We start from the raw sequence: 14629 nt of genomic DNA on the forward strand, positions 1-14629 counted from the left end.
TTTAATATTAAAAACAAAAACATGCGTTTTCACATTATGAAACATAAACAACAAATAAAGACAAAATAACATTTGGTCATTTTAATTTGTTATTGATAAATCAGGTTTGAACCAGGTCGACGCCTGATTTATAAATGAGCCGATATTTAACATTTAACGATGTTCGGTATGTTCTGGAGCTCTGCCCACCCGGATGTGTGATCAAAAGAACATCTGGACTCACCTGAGCACCATCCTGCAACTGTTAAGAGAAAAGGTCAAAGGTCAGGAGGTCAGACAAACAAAAACTTCAGCAAACATCGTTTTTGGTACATTGACTGTTTTTTTTATTCCAAACGTGTGTCTATATATTGAACATCAGAGGGCCGGTCCCCTCCTACAGTCACTCACACGTCAATATCAATAATAATGAACAGTAGAATCATCATTATGAATAATAATGAACAACAGAGTCATTATAGATAATAATGAACAACAGAGTCATTATAGATAATAATGAACAACAGAGTCATCATTATCAGTAATAATGAGCAGCAGGATCATCAGATTAACATCATCGTCATCTGTTGTCTCCATCCTGCCGACACGCTGAGCTCTGCTGGTACGAGTCTGACGGAGGAGCTGAACGAAAGCAAAGGAAACAGACGAAACATGACACACACACACGCACACACACACACACACACACACACACACACACACACACACACACACACACACACACACACTTCTCACTCATTTCCTTAAACAATATCTTTGTCTCAGATGCTGCTGGTTTGAAACATTTTCGTAGTGAAACTAATAAAACAAACAGAAACTCCAGGCACTGCTCTTCAACTCAACAATGATTACAAAGTGTTCAATAAAAAAATGTTCAGGAATTGATTCACATCTTTTGAACGCAGCCTGCAGACGCGGGAAGCAATTACACGTGGAATCGACAATCAATATCAGCACTTATGTTGGTTTATGGGTCGATATGATTCGTCGTTTTATGGACGGGCGACCTTTGAACTCCGTCATGAAATCAATTAAAAATGAGTCACGGTCTGTTCCAAAAAAAAACTGTAAAAAAAGAAAGAAAACAAGCGATACTCAGATTTAATGCTCCGACAGGAAGGAAAGTACAATCAGAATGTTTTAAATCTAGTTTGCCCTCCAAGTTTACCTGTGTGTGTGTGTGTGTGTGTGTGTGTGTGTGTGTGTGTGTGTGTGTGTGTGTGTGTGTGTGTAGGTGTGTGTGTGTGTGTGTGTGTGTGTGCGTAATTGTCTGAGCTCCACTGACTTACTGTTTGGAATAAAAATGACACCCTGCACGTTGACTCCAGAGACATCCAAATGATTGACAGATGATAACTGTACAGCTGCTCTGCTACCGTGTGTGTGTGTGTGTGTGTGAGTGTGTGTGAGTGTGTGTGTGTTTATATGTGTGTGTAGCTCTCCCTCTATACAAACACCTGGTTCAGTATTCAAACAGTAAAACATCAGTGCTGATAAACACAGCTTGTCTCTCATTGTCTCTGACTCCTCCTCACTTGGCACGGAGCGAGATGATTGGCCGAGGCAGGAGGGGGAGGCCAGATAGTTGGCGCAGAAAACGAGGCCTCGGGATGGCGTCTTGATGAAAGTCACTTCCTGTTTGTCCATCGTCCGCAGCCCTGCGATGAAGGTAGCGTCTGATGCGGAGCGGTTTGCTCCGTCCACCCCTCTGAAAGGTTATTGGTACGATCCGCTGAGCCGAAGTGGATTTGTTTATGAATGACCCTGCAAACAGGTCAAAATGGTTACTTCCACCCCCCCCGCCGAGGCCAGTTTGGACTGATCCAGCTTGTCTTTGGGGCCAAAAACCCTCGACCTTTGACCCCTCTTATGACGGCCCATGAAGCATCCCTCCTCTCAGTCGTGCCCCCCCATTAAGTCTGTCGGCGGGCGTGTTGGCGTCTTAGGTGGAGGAAGTGGTCGAGGCGGGTGGCGGCGGTTTGGTGTTGGTCCGCCGTGGACTCCCCGCCCCCCCGTCACTGTCGGCTCTGTCTGCTGGGATTGGAGGAGGCGGCGGTGGGAGGCGGGGCAGCGACATGGAGCCGTGGTGGTAGTGGAGGTGGTGGTGGGGGTTGTGGCGGTGGTGGTGGCCCGGCGTCGGCACGGACGGAGGGATCCGTGAGCAGGAGGAGGCGGAGGATGATGAGGAGGGGGGAGGAGGAGGGGGAGGTGTGAGGGTGGCGGGTCGAAGGCTCTGGATCCGCCGGCACTCCTGACAGATCCTCACGTGGCTGCAGGCCTGCAGGAAGCTGCGCGGCGGGGCGGGCGGAGCCACCAGGGCTGATGCTGGATTGTTGGTGGCGTTGACGCCAAGCGGGTCCTCCAGGAGCCGCTGTGGCCCCGGGCCCAAGTCAGGGCCTCCTCCTAGTCCCAGCCCCGGTGGCCCCCCCGTCAGTGGGCCAGTGCCGCTGTACAGTTTGCCGTTGCTGAGACGCATGTCACGGACCAGACGGATGGGGCGAGGGGCGGCCAGAGCCAGACGGGACGGGTGACGCAGGACTCCGCCCCCGGCGCTGCTCAGAGGGCGCCGGCGACGAGAGCGAGAACTTTTCTTACAGGAGACAGCGTTTCTAAACTCTGTGAGCATCTCCTGACAAACAGACACCTGAGAGAGAGAGAGAGACACACAGAGAGAGAGACACAGAGAGAGAGAGAGGGGAGAGAGAGAGAGAGAGAGAGAGAGAGAGAGAGAGAGAGAGAGAGAGAGAGAGGGGTGGAGAGAGAGAGAGAGAGAGAGAGGAGTGGAAAGAGAGAGAGAGACCTGAAAACTCTTCTTAAGTACAATAACAAAGTTCTTCATCACATCCTGTCTCACCTCTTCTTCACGCACACACATTTCACACGATTTAAATGATTAAGTCTGAGCACGTTTAAGTGTAACATTTCAATAAAGCACATTCTGATCAGCTGACTGCAAACAAATACACACACACACACACACACACACACACACACACACACACACACACACACACACACAGGCGGATGACCTACTGAGGAGTTTGAGCTGAGGCTGAGGCCGGGGGCGGGGCAGGAGGAGGAGGACGAGAGAGGAAGAGGAGGAGGAGGAGGGTGATGATGAAGGTTTACCTCGTCCGTCTCTGCGGTGCGCCGCGTCGACCACACAAACTCCATGATGGCCACGAAGACGGCGATGATGAGGCCACAGATCAGGACCACGAAAATCCCTCCGATGTTCTCCATCCCGAGACCTGAAACACACGGAAACACGACGACGCGCAGAGGACGTTCAATCGAGAACATTTATTTATTTACTTAGCAAACCTGACTCAGCCATAATCAATACCTTGGCCTCTTTGAGTGACAGGTAGGAGCTACAACTCGTCACGTTTACGGTCACTTTACACAGTTCAACGTTCAAAACGTGGAAATAAAAATCCCCAACACATCCTGGATTTTAGCAAGTGTTCCCAGAGCAGCTCATCACAACCACACAAAGTTCTCTCTGATCTTAAACACAATTTAAATCAGTGAAAGGACGAAAGCTGTTCCCTCACAGCGCCTCTCTTTCTTTGTGAGGACACACACACATGCACACACACACTGTGTATACTGTGCAATCAGCAACAAAGAGACACTTGATTAGCCTTAATGGGTCTTAACGGGATCTTAATGGCTTGATCTTCTCACACACACACAAACACACACACTCTAGTTTTGCTGTGTGACCTTATTTCCCCCGCGCTCAGGGAATGAAAGAAGCTGTTGGAACAGATGACAGAGAGCTGCTGATCAATACTCAGACAGGACTCACATTCCCATAATGATCGGCTGCTGAAAACATGATCTGAGCGAGAAAGTCGATGGACACAAACTGTCTCATCTCGTCGCACACAGGAAGAAAAACAAACACGGGTCAATAATAGAAACATTGAAGGGAAAATTCAGTCGTCTTGATCACTGTGGACACAGACGAGAGGCAGGCGGAGACAGACACACACAGAGTTCTTACACTCAGAGCTGACACTGCTTAATGGCTTTAGTGTTATGATAGAATATCAACACCATCCTCATGTCTTCAGTTTGAGGGCCGCTCTGTCTCCGTCTGTCGGGGACACCCACCTTTGGCTCGGTGGTCCTCCTCTTTGGGACACTGTCCTCCCTCCCACCAGCGTCTCTTCAGGATCTCCAGCCTGTTGTTCTCCTGCAGCTGTAAGATCCCCAGGGTGATCTCGTCTCTGAACGGAGAGCCTGCAAAGGAGGAAGAAGAGCCCAAGCTCGGTCAGGTCAAAGGTGAATATTTGACATTTTAAAAACGTAAACAAACATAAATCGAACTAATCGTCTGGGTCTCAACAATGTGTGGTCGCTGCTTTTTCTCTGCGTCGAGAGGTCCAGCCTGTGGAAGTGAACGCTCAGCAACAAAAGTCCAGCTTCCTCAGTCACAGTTTTGTGTCACTTTCACACCTGGACTTATTATTTCATTCATATGAAAGAAAAAAAGAATCCTATGTGTCCTTTGAGCTCTGCTCTGGTAAATATTCACACGGACTGACAACAGAAATAACTGAAGGAACAATGTGTTGGGGCCTGACAGATAACAAGACGACGTGGGCTCATGTGAAAGTCTTTCCTCCTTTATTAGAGCAACACACTGACAGAGACACAAAAAGAGGCTGTGGCTCTCTTTGAGATCATTTTGAGCCTCTTGGTCTGGTTGTGTTGTGTCTCTATGTGGTTGTGTATCTTTGTGGTTGTGTTGTGTCTCTATGTGGTTGTGTCTCTTTGTGGTTGTGTTGTGTCTCTATGTGGTTGTGTTGTGTCTCTTTGTGGTTGTGTCTCTTTGTGGTTGTGTTGTGTCTCTATGTGGTTGTGTCTCTTTGTGGTTGTGTTGTGTCTCTATGTGGTTGTGTTGTGTCTCTTTGTGGTTGTGTCTCTTTGTGGTTGTGTCTCTTTGTGGTTGTGTTGTGTCTCTTTGTGGTTGTGTATCTTTGTGGTTGTGTTGTGTATCTTTGTGGTTGTTTTGTGTCTCTTTGTGGTTGTGTTGTGTCTCTATGTGGTTGTTTTGTGTCTCTTTGTGGTTGTGTTGTGTCTCTATGTGGTGGTGTTGTGTCTCTTTGTGGTTGTGTTGTGTCTCTATGTGGTTGTGTGTCTTTGTGGTTGTGTTGTGTCTCTTTGTGGTTGTGTCTCTTTGTGGTTGTGTTGTGTCTCTTTGTGGTTGTTTCTCTTTGTGGTTGTGTTGTGTCTCTTTGTCTCTAGCTGGATGTTTGGGTCCTTCGATGCCCATTATGTCTCCAGATGGTGGTTGTATGATTGCTTGAATTGTGTCTCTTTGTGGTTGTGTTGTGTCTCTTTGTGGTTGTGTTGTGTCTCTTTGTGGTTGTTTTGTGTCTCAATGTGGTTGTTTTGTGTCTCTTTGTGGTTGTTTTGTGTCTCAATGTGGTTGTTTTGTGTCTCTTTGTGGTTGTGTTGTGTCTCTTTGTCTCTAGCTGGATGTTTGGGTCCTTCGATGCCCGTTATGTCTCCAGATGGTGGTTGTATGATTGCTTGAATTGTGTCTCAATGTGGTTGTTTTGTGTCTCTTTGTGGTTGTTTTGTGTCTCTTTGTGGTTGTGTCTCTTTGTGGTTGTGTTGTGGTTGTGTTGTGTCTCTTTGTGGTTGTGTTGTGTCTCAATGTGGTTGTTTTGTGTCTCTTTGTGGTTGTGTTGTGTCTCTTTGTGGTTGTGTCTCTTTGTGGTTGTGTTGTGGTTGTGTTGTGTCTCTTTGTGGTTGTGTTGTGTCTCTTTGTGGTTGTGTCTCTTTGTGGTTGTGTTGTGGTTGTGTTGTGTCTCTTTGTGGTTGTGTTGTGTCTCAATGTGGTTGTTTTGTGTCTCTTTGTGGTTGTGTTGTGTCTCTTTGTGGTTGTGTCTCTTTGTGGTTGTGTTGTGGTTGTGTTGTGTCTCTTTGTGGTTGTGTTGTGTCTCTTTGTGGTTGTGTCTCTTTGTGGTTGTGTTGTGGTTGTGTTGTGTCTCTTTGTGGTTGTGTTGTGTCTCTTTGTGGTTGTGTTGTGGTTGTGTTGTGTCTCTTTGTGGTTGTGTTGTGTCTCTTTGTGGTTGTGTTGTGTCTCTATGTGGTTGTGTTGTGTCTCTTTGTCTCTAGCTGGATGTTTGGGTCCTTTGATGCCCGTTATGTCTCCAGATGGTGGTTGTATGATTGCTTGAATTGTGTCTCTTTGTGGTTGTTTTGCACCTGTTTTCTATAATATAATGCAAGAAGAGTTACATTGTGGTCACTGTGTGATGCTAAAATGTACAGACTTGGACAAAAGCACGAAGCAGTTTGAATCCTCTCAGAAATTTAAAGGAAGTTAAAGTGGATTTCTACATGATTTCTATTTAATTCCATTACCAATTATTAGAAAAGCATCAGAGAGAAAATTCAGCTGCAGGAAGAGTTTTGGTTTTTCTCTTTGTTAATATTGAACTAAATCATCTTTCTAACAAGACACAGAAGGCACCGAAACACGGCGTGCAGCACATTCAGCTCCTGCATTCAGAGTTTCTGTGGGGGAATAAAGCAAAGTGGAGCCCACAGTTCACCTGCTCACCTTGGCTTTGTTAAACACGCCGAGCTGCACTAACAGGCACAGCGTGGTCTCTGCTGCTCTCAGGGTTTTTATATCCACATTTTCCATCCAGGGAGCACGTGTGCTGATAAAGTGAGAAATATTAAGAGAGCAGAGAAAGACACGACGCAGCGGCTGCATCTTTTATACCAATCAAACGAGCCTGCTGATTCTGTGAATCTCATTTTGCACCTGAGCTCTTTGTCCTGCTTCATCCAAAGATAAATAGACCTCTGTGAATGGGAACACTGGCTTTCATTTCTGGTCAGACATTTAAAATGTAGTAAGCAGTAGCATGGTGTCACACAGAGACACTGTATCCTAGAAATAAACTATACTACTAATAAACAGCAGCTAATATGCTGTGTGATGAATGTAATGCCAGGTAGATCACTTTATTATACACACATAAACGCCTGAAACAACAGTTCATCCATGCTTCTTTGTGAAGAACTGTTGCTGGCGAGCTAACCGCTAAAACAATAGCAACATTAGCCTGGGAACATGCTAGCAGCATTTACAATAACTATCTAACAGTCTTCCTGTTTTGTCTTTACTGGGCAGAATACTTTAGGTTACCTTTTTGTTCTCAGGATTACAAATGATTTGATTCAATAAAGAGTTATTGAAGACAAGCTCTCTAAGCTAATGAGCTTGCTAACCGACAGCTAGCAGTCTTGTTCGCTCAGTCGCGAACAAGACAAAAAGACAAATACCTGATTTTTAAAGCGGATGCTGATGTTGCCGTTGAAAGAAACGATGTTGATGCAGAACTGTGACACAGATAAATACATGGGACATTTGACAGTGTGAAAATAACTCACTTCTGAATGACCTCACACCTTTCTTGATGATCTGATCGACCATCTTGTTCATCTGCAATATGCAGCTATTAGACACTTGTCTCATAACTGTCTGCAAACCAGATTTTGTTGAGGAATAATTTTGTGCATGGCTCAATAAAACTGACATGCAGCTAATGAGCTTCAGAAAATATCCTCCACTTTGAAGGTCAGCTCTGTCGAACAGGCCTGATATCAGCTGAACTCCAGCTTGTCCCAGAGAGTGGATCCACACACGGCAGTGATTTGATTCATTTATTAAAGCAGAATATTCAAACCGATGTTGTGAACAGGCTCACAAAATGTTACATGTCCGTAAAATGACCACTGAAGTCTTTTGTTTCATGCAACATGCTGTCAAAACCCAGCACTTCATTAACCTCTGTGACGTCCTCCTCCCGCGTTACATAATGTTAATTAAAATATTGCACATCCTTCACGAGAGAAACAACATCACCAGGGAACATGATCCATGCAGCTGCGATGTTTTCCTCCAACCCATACGTCCACAAATGTCGTCCCTTCCTTCTTATACGAGTCAAACCAACATTTCTGAAAGTGGGGCCTCTAAAGGACGTCGTTCGAACTACGTTTTAACTTCAAAGAAGTCAAAGTCGACTTTTTGTAAAAATGGGACGTCTGTTTTCCTGTCTTTGCGCTGACTAATGCCTTTTCTTCCTTCATGTGCTGTCAGCTGAAGTCACGCTGAACCACAAACATAAATATGTCATTATTCACTGTTGCAAAGACGACCTAAAGTTGTATATTTGGTGCAGACGGTCTCATAAATACAAACTGTATCACTGAGTCACTGTACAATAGAAATCATTTACATTTAACACAAAAAGAATTAATATACGTATGAAGATAACGAGGATCAAGACCACGTTTAGTGGAGGATCAACGTTTAGCTGCTGTGAGATGATTGTTCTTTAAGTTGAATAAAGTCCGAGGTGACATTGTTACAGAGAGAAGTTCAGCTCGGAGTCTTCGTTATATTTTATTGGTACCTGTCGTTAATATTTTGTCCTCTACAGCTGTAAATCCAGAAGCTCTCACCCTCACCTCGTCCTCCCTCTCTCTCTCTCTCTGGTCCATCCATCTTCTTTCTTATTCCATTAAAAAGTGACGATGACTTTCACAGAATGACGGACAGCAGGAAGATAAGTCTTTGACAAAGTGATGACACTTTTACTCGTTAGATCCTCCATATTTTAGATACAGAATGATTCATGTGTCACCTCCTGACTTCCTCTTCTTTTTGCTCTTATAAAAAATTCATATCTGCATTTTTCAGAAAACTTTTTCCTTGGAAGCCAAATACCTCACCTGGCAGGTTTCCAAGACTGTGATCCCCTCCAGGTAATATTTATTATCCAAAACTGAAACCAGGTTGAAGTTCCTTCCAGCAGAGATCAGAGACTCTTTAGGTTCGTTCATGAGGTTTGCTCAGAGGCGGTGCTGCCGTTTGGAGCTGGTGACGTCTTTTGTATCCAGAGCGTGTGCAGCAGAGATCGGCTGGTGGAGCTGCAGTATCGACGTCCCGCCCCGTCCTCTACCCGACACACACTTTTACCTTGTGTCCTTGGCGTGTTGGAGCCCTCAGGTGTCCTTGGCGTGTTGGAGCCCTCAGGTGGGCTCAGTCTGCAGCAGAACAGCTTCTTGTGTCGGTCTGAAGCAGATATTCACGCTGATGGAAAGTTCAATGACTGTAGTGTTAGTGTTAGTTACGTCTCCTCTCGCCGTTCCTCCTCTACTCTGCTACTCGGGAACAGAACGCTGCAGGAGCCCCATTTGTCAACAGAGCTGTCAATCATTAGGCCACACCCTCTTTTTACAGCATCAAATAACTAATTAAAAGTAAACTTGTCATAAAAATGAACACTCGGACATAAATCAGCATGATAAGAACTAACTATAATGACAGAAACCATGTTTGAGAAAAATGTATTTGACGTGTATTTTGATTTTATAGTTTGACTCATGTCCCATCTGTTAACATGGAGGAGGCGGGCTTTATGAACTATACTGCAGCCAGTCAGCAGGGGGCGATAGAGAGGGTTTGACTTTTTACAGTCTGTGGCGGTGACCCGTTGACTCTCGTGTTGAGTCTCGGGTCTAAAGTCAGGGAGGAAAGCATCTAATGAACAATTTCCTTTTTATCGCCAAATACAACAAAACTGAGAACTTCAAGATTTTATCTTTAAATCTCAAAAAAGTGAGATTTCTTGTTTGACGCCTCCAAATGTTTTCCTTGTTTTCCACACGTACAGCTGCGTACAGGCTGTAGGTTTATGGATGTGTCACGGTTTTGGTTCAAATGAAAACTTTATAAATGCTTGAATCATCATTTAGGTTACAAAGACTTTTCAAAGGTCAGGAGACGTCTGTCAGCTGGAAACAGGAAACAAACTTTACATCAGACGTCCAAAACAAAAGGCAGAATGACTCAAGCAGCTGTGAGTTCTCATTTCCTCGTCTTCTGGCTGATGCTAATCGCTCACTGTCAGTCAGAGCGGTTAGCATGGGAGACAATGAGGACCTGGGGCACCTGGGTAATTCTGCTGCTTTTATTTAAATCACTTAACAGGCTGGTTGACTGACAGGCCGCTCTCCCCAAAATCTCCATCCTCCCGCTGTTCCCTCTCCTCTCCCCACATCTGTTCCTCCCTCCTCCATTAGCCATGCTAATGTATGCGCTAACACTTATCACCAGAAACAAGTCTGAGGCAGATGACGAGACCCGGTCAGACACCGGAGAGAGCTGGCCAACGCCAAATTGGAATCAGGAGGATTTAATTTTCCAAGAAGAGCAGCTGCACAAAGAATCTGACCCGGTTAACTGCTGAAACAGAACCGCTGCGCGAGGAGCCGAGCGGGACGCAACAGCCTCGATACATCGCAGACAATACGTGATGTGACAGCCGACCACACACAGTCACACTGCACATAAACAAAGCAGAGAGTATGCACAATATGATTATAGGACCTGTTCTCTGCTCTGCTGGAGATGCCTGCGATCTGATTAGTTGTTTTTGACTCATGTGACTCCCTGACTGATACGTACACATAAAAAAACCCTCTAAACTTAAACACGTTGGTGTAAATCGAACTCACCCAGAGGCATGCCGATGCCGTATCCCTTGGTGTCCAGCAGCCCTCCGATCTGCGTCAGGTTGCAGTTGAGGCTGCGGTAGTACTCGTTCATGGTGCTCTCCATCAGGAAGGCGTACTTGGAGTTGAGGACGCGTGCGATGCCTTCCTCGGTGCTCTTCACGAACACGCTCGGCTGCTTGGAGTACATGTAGTTCCACATCCGCTGGTATGTCTGGTACCGCGAGTTCTGAGGGAGGAGGAGGAGAGGGGCGGAGGACGTTGGAGACAGAGAAGGTCGGATTTTGGAGGTGAAGGAGGTCATCCCCGTCATAACGTGCAGGAACCTTTTATTTTATATCGATCATTAGTATAACATCTATCTGTAATGATTCTCACCATGAAGAAGGTCATGGTGGACCCCCCGTGGATGGTCCCGTACTGGATGTTTGTCTGGTCGGCCAGATCGTCCGGAGACTCGATGGGAACCTCCATCCTCTGCACGGTCAGGAAGGCCGCCAGGTTCGCCGTGTAGGACGAGATGATGATGAGAGTGAAGGCCCACCTGAGACGAGCAGAGAGGAAGAACAGCTTTAACCTTTATTCACCCTGAGAAACTTTCAAACCGTCTCGCCCTCTTTTTTCCCTCTTTTCATTACGAGCTGTGAGCGGCAGGCAGGAGGGAGACAGATGGAGCGCTCTGCAGGAAACGTCAGGATTTTTAGGTAAAAATCATCAACCTAAACATGAACTCTGTCTGCAGCAGAGCGGAGCGGGACGCCTCCACTGCAGAGGAAATGAGACCGAAGTGATGAGCAAGGGAATTAGGAGGAGAGGGAGGCAGGCAGAGAGGGAGCAGGAGGAAATGAGACACAGGAAGGTGTTCTGGTCATTATCCTCCTATTCCAGTTGCCATAGACAACATAAGACTGTATAACGCTGGTGGCTACATCCATCGGCTTGCACACACCTCCAGTGGGAGAGAGGCCACGCCCCTAATTGTGCAAACAAACAGGCCGACAAACAGGAAGTAGTGTTTTGCACTCTGAGCTGCAGCCCTCATGAGTTTCTGTCGGGTTGGCGAGGCTGAGAGCTGTCAGAGGAAAGATGCTGATGAACCCTCCAGTCCCTCCAGTATCACTCCACCATCTGTCTGACAGCAGCTACTGGGAGCAAGGGAGGGAGCGAGGGAGGGAGGAGAGGAAGAGAGAGAGGGGAAAGGAAAACTGGAGAGTAATTGTTTCTTCACTTCTAGCAGCCAGCAGGACGGCGAGGTCTGGTTGGAATATTCTTCCTGTTGAAGTGAATATTTGAGGCAGATGAAGGTCAGCACGGTTCAGATTGGATTCTTCTACAGCCAAGAGGACCTCATCATTCCTCCTGAACTCTCCTGTTTCATACCAGACGACACAGCTCTGTGCACACAGCTCAGCGGGAGCCACACACGTGTAGAAGCAAAGCCTGACGGAGGAGAGAAAACCTCCTCCAGCAGGAGTCGTCTCACCAAAGCAAAAATAACTTCATCACGATGCAGCGCGGCTCGACAGAAGTCTCATTACAAGCTGCTGTGATATCTGTGTCTGCGGAAAGACCAGGGACAAGAGTGGAGGAGAGGAGGGGAGGAGGAGAGATGGAGAGATGGAGAGATGGAGAGATGGAGAGATGGAGAGACGGAGAGAGGGCAGAGGAGCGTAAAGAAAACGAGAAATGAAACTGACATCATCAGTTTCACCTGAGAGCCAGTTCACCATCTGTTCATGTTCACCTAATGTTCCTGAGGAGGGAGCGACGGACAGAGAGGAGAACGGAGGAGCACGGAGGAGCACAGAGGAGCACAGAGGAGTGAGGAGCACAGAGGAGCACAGAGGAGAGAGGAACACAGAGGAGCACAGAGGAGCACAGAGGAGCACAGAAGAGAGAGGAAGACAGAAGAGAGAGGAGCACAGAGGAGCACAGAGGAACACAGAGGAGCACAGAGGAGCACAGAGGAGAGAGGAACACAGATGAGAGAGGAGCACAGAAGAGAGAGGAACACAGATGAGAGAGGAGCACAGAGGAGCACAGAAGAGAGAGGAGCACAGAGGAGTGAGGAGCACAGAGGAGAGAGGAACACAGATGAGAGAGGAGCACAGAGGAGTACAGAGGAGCACAGAGGAGCACAGAGGAGCACAGAAGAGAGAGGAGCACAGAGGAGCACAGAGGAGTGAGGAGCACAGAGGAGAGAGGAACACAGATGAGAGAGGAGCACAGAGGAGTACAGAGGAGCACAGAGGAGCACAGAGGAGCACAGAAGAGAGAGGAACACAGAGGAGAGAGGAGCACAGAGGAGCACAGAGGAGCACAGAGGAGCACAGAGGAGCACAGAGGAGAGAGGAGCACGGAGGAGCACGGAGGAGAGAGGAGGACGGAGGAGCAGAGACGAGGAAAAAAGGACTTTGACAGCACTTAGATGCAGTAAGGCCGACTGGAGGGTGTAAAATCAGGGTTACTGTGATTGGCTGGTGTAAAATCAGGGTTACTGTGATTGGCTGGTGTAAAACGTACCAGACTCCGCTGACGCAGCGTGTGGACAGAGCGCGGGGCATGATCTCTGAGCCCTGCTGCATGAAGCCGCCCACAGGGAACCACAGGCTGTTCCCCAGCGTGTACTGGTTCTCCAGGACGTCCCGCCGCTCCCGCAGGCACGGGTGAGGGTTGTACCACTCGTACGGGCTGAGCCTGGAGGAGCACACACACACGGACACACACACACACGGACACACACACGGACACACACACACACGGACACACACACGGACACACACACGGACACACACACGGACACACACGGACACACACACGGACACACACACGGACACACACACACACGGACACACACACGGACACACACACGGACACACACACGGACACACACGGACACACACAAGGACACACACACGGACACACACACACACGGATACACCTTTACACAGGATATACAACTTCTTCAAACACTCTCATATCACCAGCTGTTAAGATAAGTTATATGTTAATCATATTTGTTCAGATAAAATCACAGGCAGACAGAATAAAACTATTACTACAAAGGTCTTATTCATAGGTGTGAACAGCACACACACACACACACACACACACACACACACACAGGCAGGTGTGTTACCTGGCGGCGAGGAAGAGGACACAGCTGACAGCGAGGTACGCCAGCAGCATGAAGAGCCAGACAGCCGGAGAGAACGGATCCAGGAAGGAGAAGTAACCCGGTTTACGACCCTGAAACACACACGCACACACACACACAAACACACAACCACACACACAACCACGCACACACACACAACCACACACACACACACACGTAAACATAAACATAATCCTCTCTGAGTAGGCTAACAGGCGGAATAAACCAGGGCAACTTGATGAAAACAAATATGGAGAGCAGTCGTGCTTTGAGTAACACCCTGACATGCAGCCAGAGGATCTTTGAGTTGAAGTGAAACATTGCGTTTAACAGCAGAGGAAGTTGTCGTGTCTCCCGCTGGCAGCAGCGAGTCCATAATGACCACCTGTCGCTCAAATCTGTCGACGTCTCGCCTGAAAAACACAACCCGCACTTTGTGACTGACAGACGAGCGGTTTGGAAAACAACACTCTGGATTTCCCGTTTTCAGCTTCGTTTCTCTGCACTTAAACCTGCAATTCAGATACAACAACAAAACCAGAGGACGAGGCAGACTGTAGTTACAGCCTTTAACGTGTAAACGAGCGTCAGATGCTCCCATCACATCCCGACCCAGCGTCTACCTGATGAAGGAGCGGGCAGAGAAGACCATTAAAGAACCAGATTGGATCTAATGTCAGCAGATGTCTGAAGCTGTAAACGAGACGATCAGCTGTGCTTCTGCTTCTGTTTATTTAGACTCATCGAAAAACTGCATATAAAGCGGCCGGCGGCTCAAATCTGACGTGTCTGATGAGACCGGAAATCCTGCGTGAGCATGGATAACAGGAAATGGACTGTACCTACATAGCACTTTGTTTCAACCACTCAAAGCTGCTTTTACACGACATGTATCAGTGTTTTGATCATGTA

At 47.2% G+C, this 14629-nt stretch overlaps 1 protein-coding gene across 4 annotated transcripts in view; it reads right to left on the minus strand.

The window, feature by feature from the left end:
* Nucleotides 1-318: 318 nt before the first annotated feature.
* Nucleotides 319-14629, minus strand: part of LOC138608329 (glutamate receptor ionotropic, kainate 5-like) — a 62223-nt gene continuing 47912 nt past the window's right edge. The window contains exons 13-21 of one of the 4 annotated variants that reach the window (XM_069680890.1): nt 13700-13809; nt 13084-13257; nt 10939-11104; nt 10564-10789; nt 4123-4251; nt 3096-3251; nt 3019-3029; nt 2191-2644; nt 319-2073 (exon numbers count right to left, since the gene is read on the minus strand). In XM_069680890.1, the coding sequence (XP_069536991.1) occupies nt 1943-2073; nt 2191-2644; nt 3019-3029; nt 3096-3251; nt 4123-4251; nt 10564-10789; nt 10939-11104; nt 13084-13257; nt 13700-13809 (1557 nt within the window). In that variant the 3' untranslated portion in view covers nt 319-1942. The other 3 variants (XM_069680889.1, XM_069680888.1, XM_069680887.1) reach the window with 3 other exon arrangements.

This window comes from Semicossyphus pulcher, unplaced genomic scaffold, assembly GCF_022749685.1.
Source record: "Semicossyphus pulcher isolate SPU_LCO1_2020_fin unplaced genomic scaffold, fSemPul1.0.p SCAF_5, whole genome shotgun sequence".
NCBI lineage: Eukaryota > Metazoa > Chordata > Actinopteri > Labriformes > Labridae > Semicossyphus > Semicossyphus pulcher.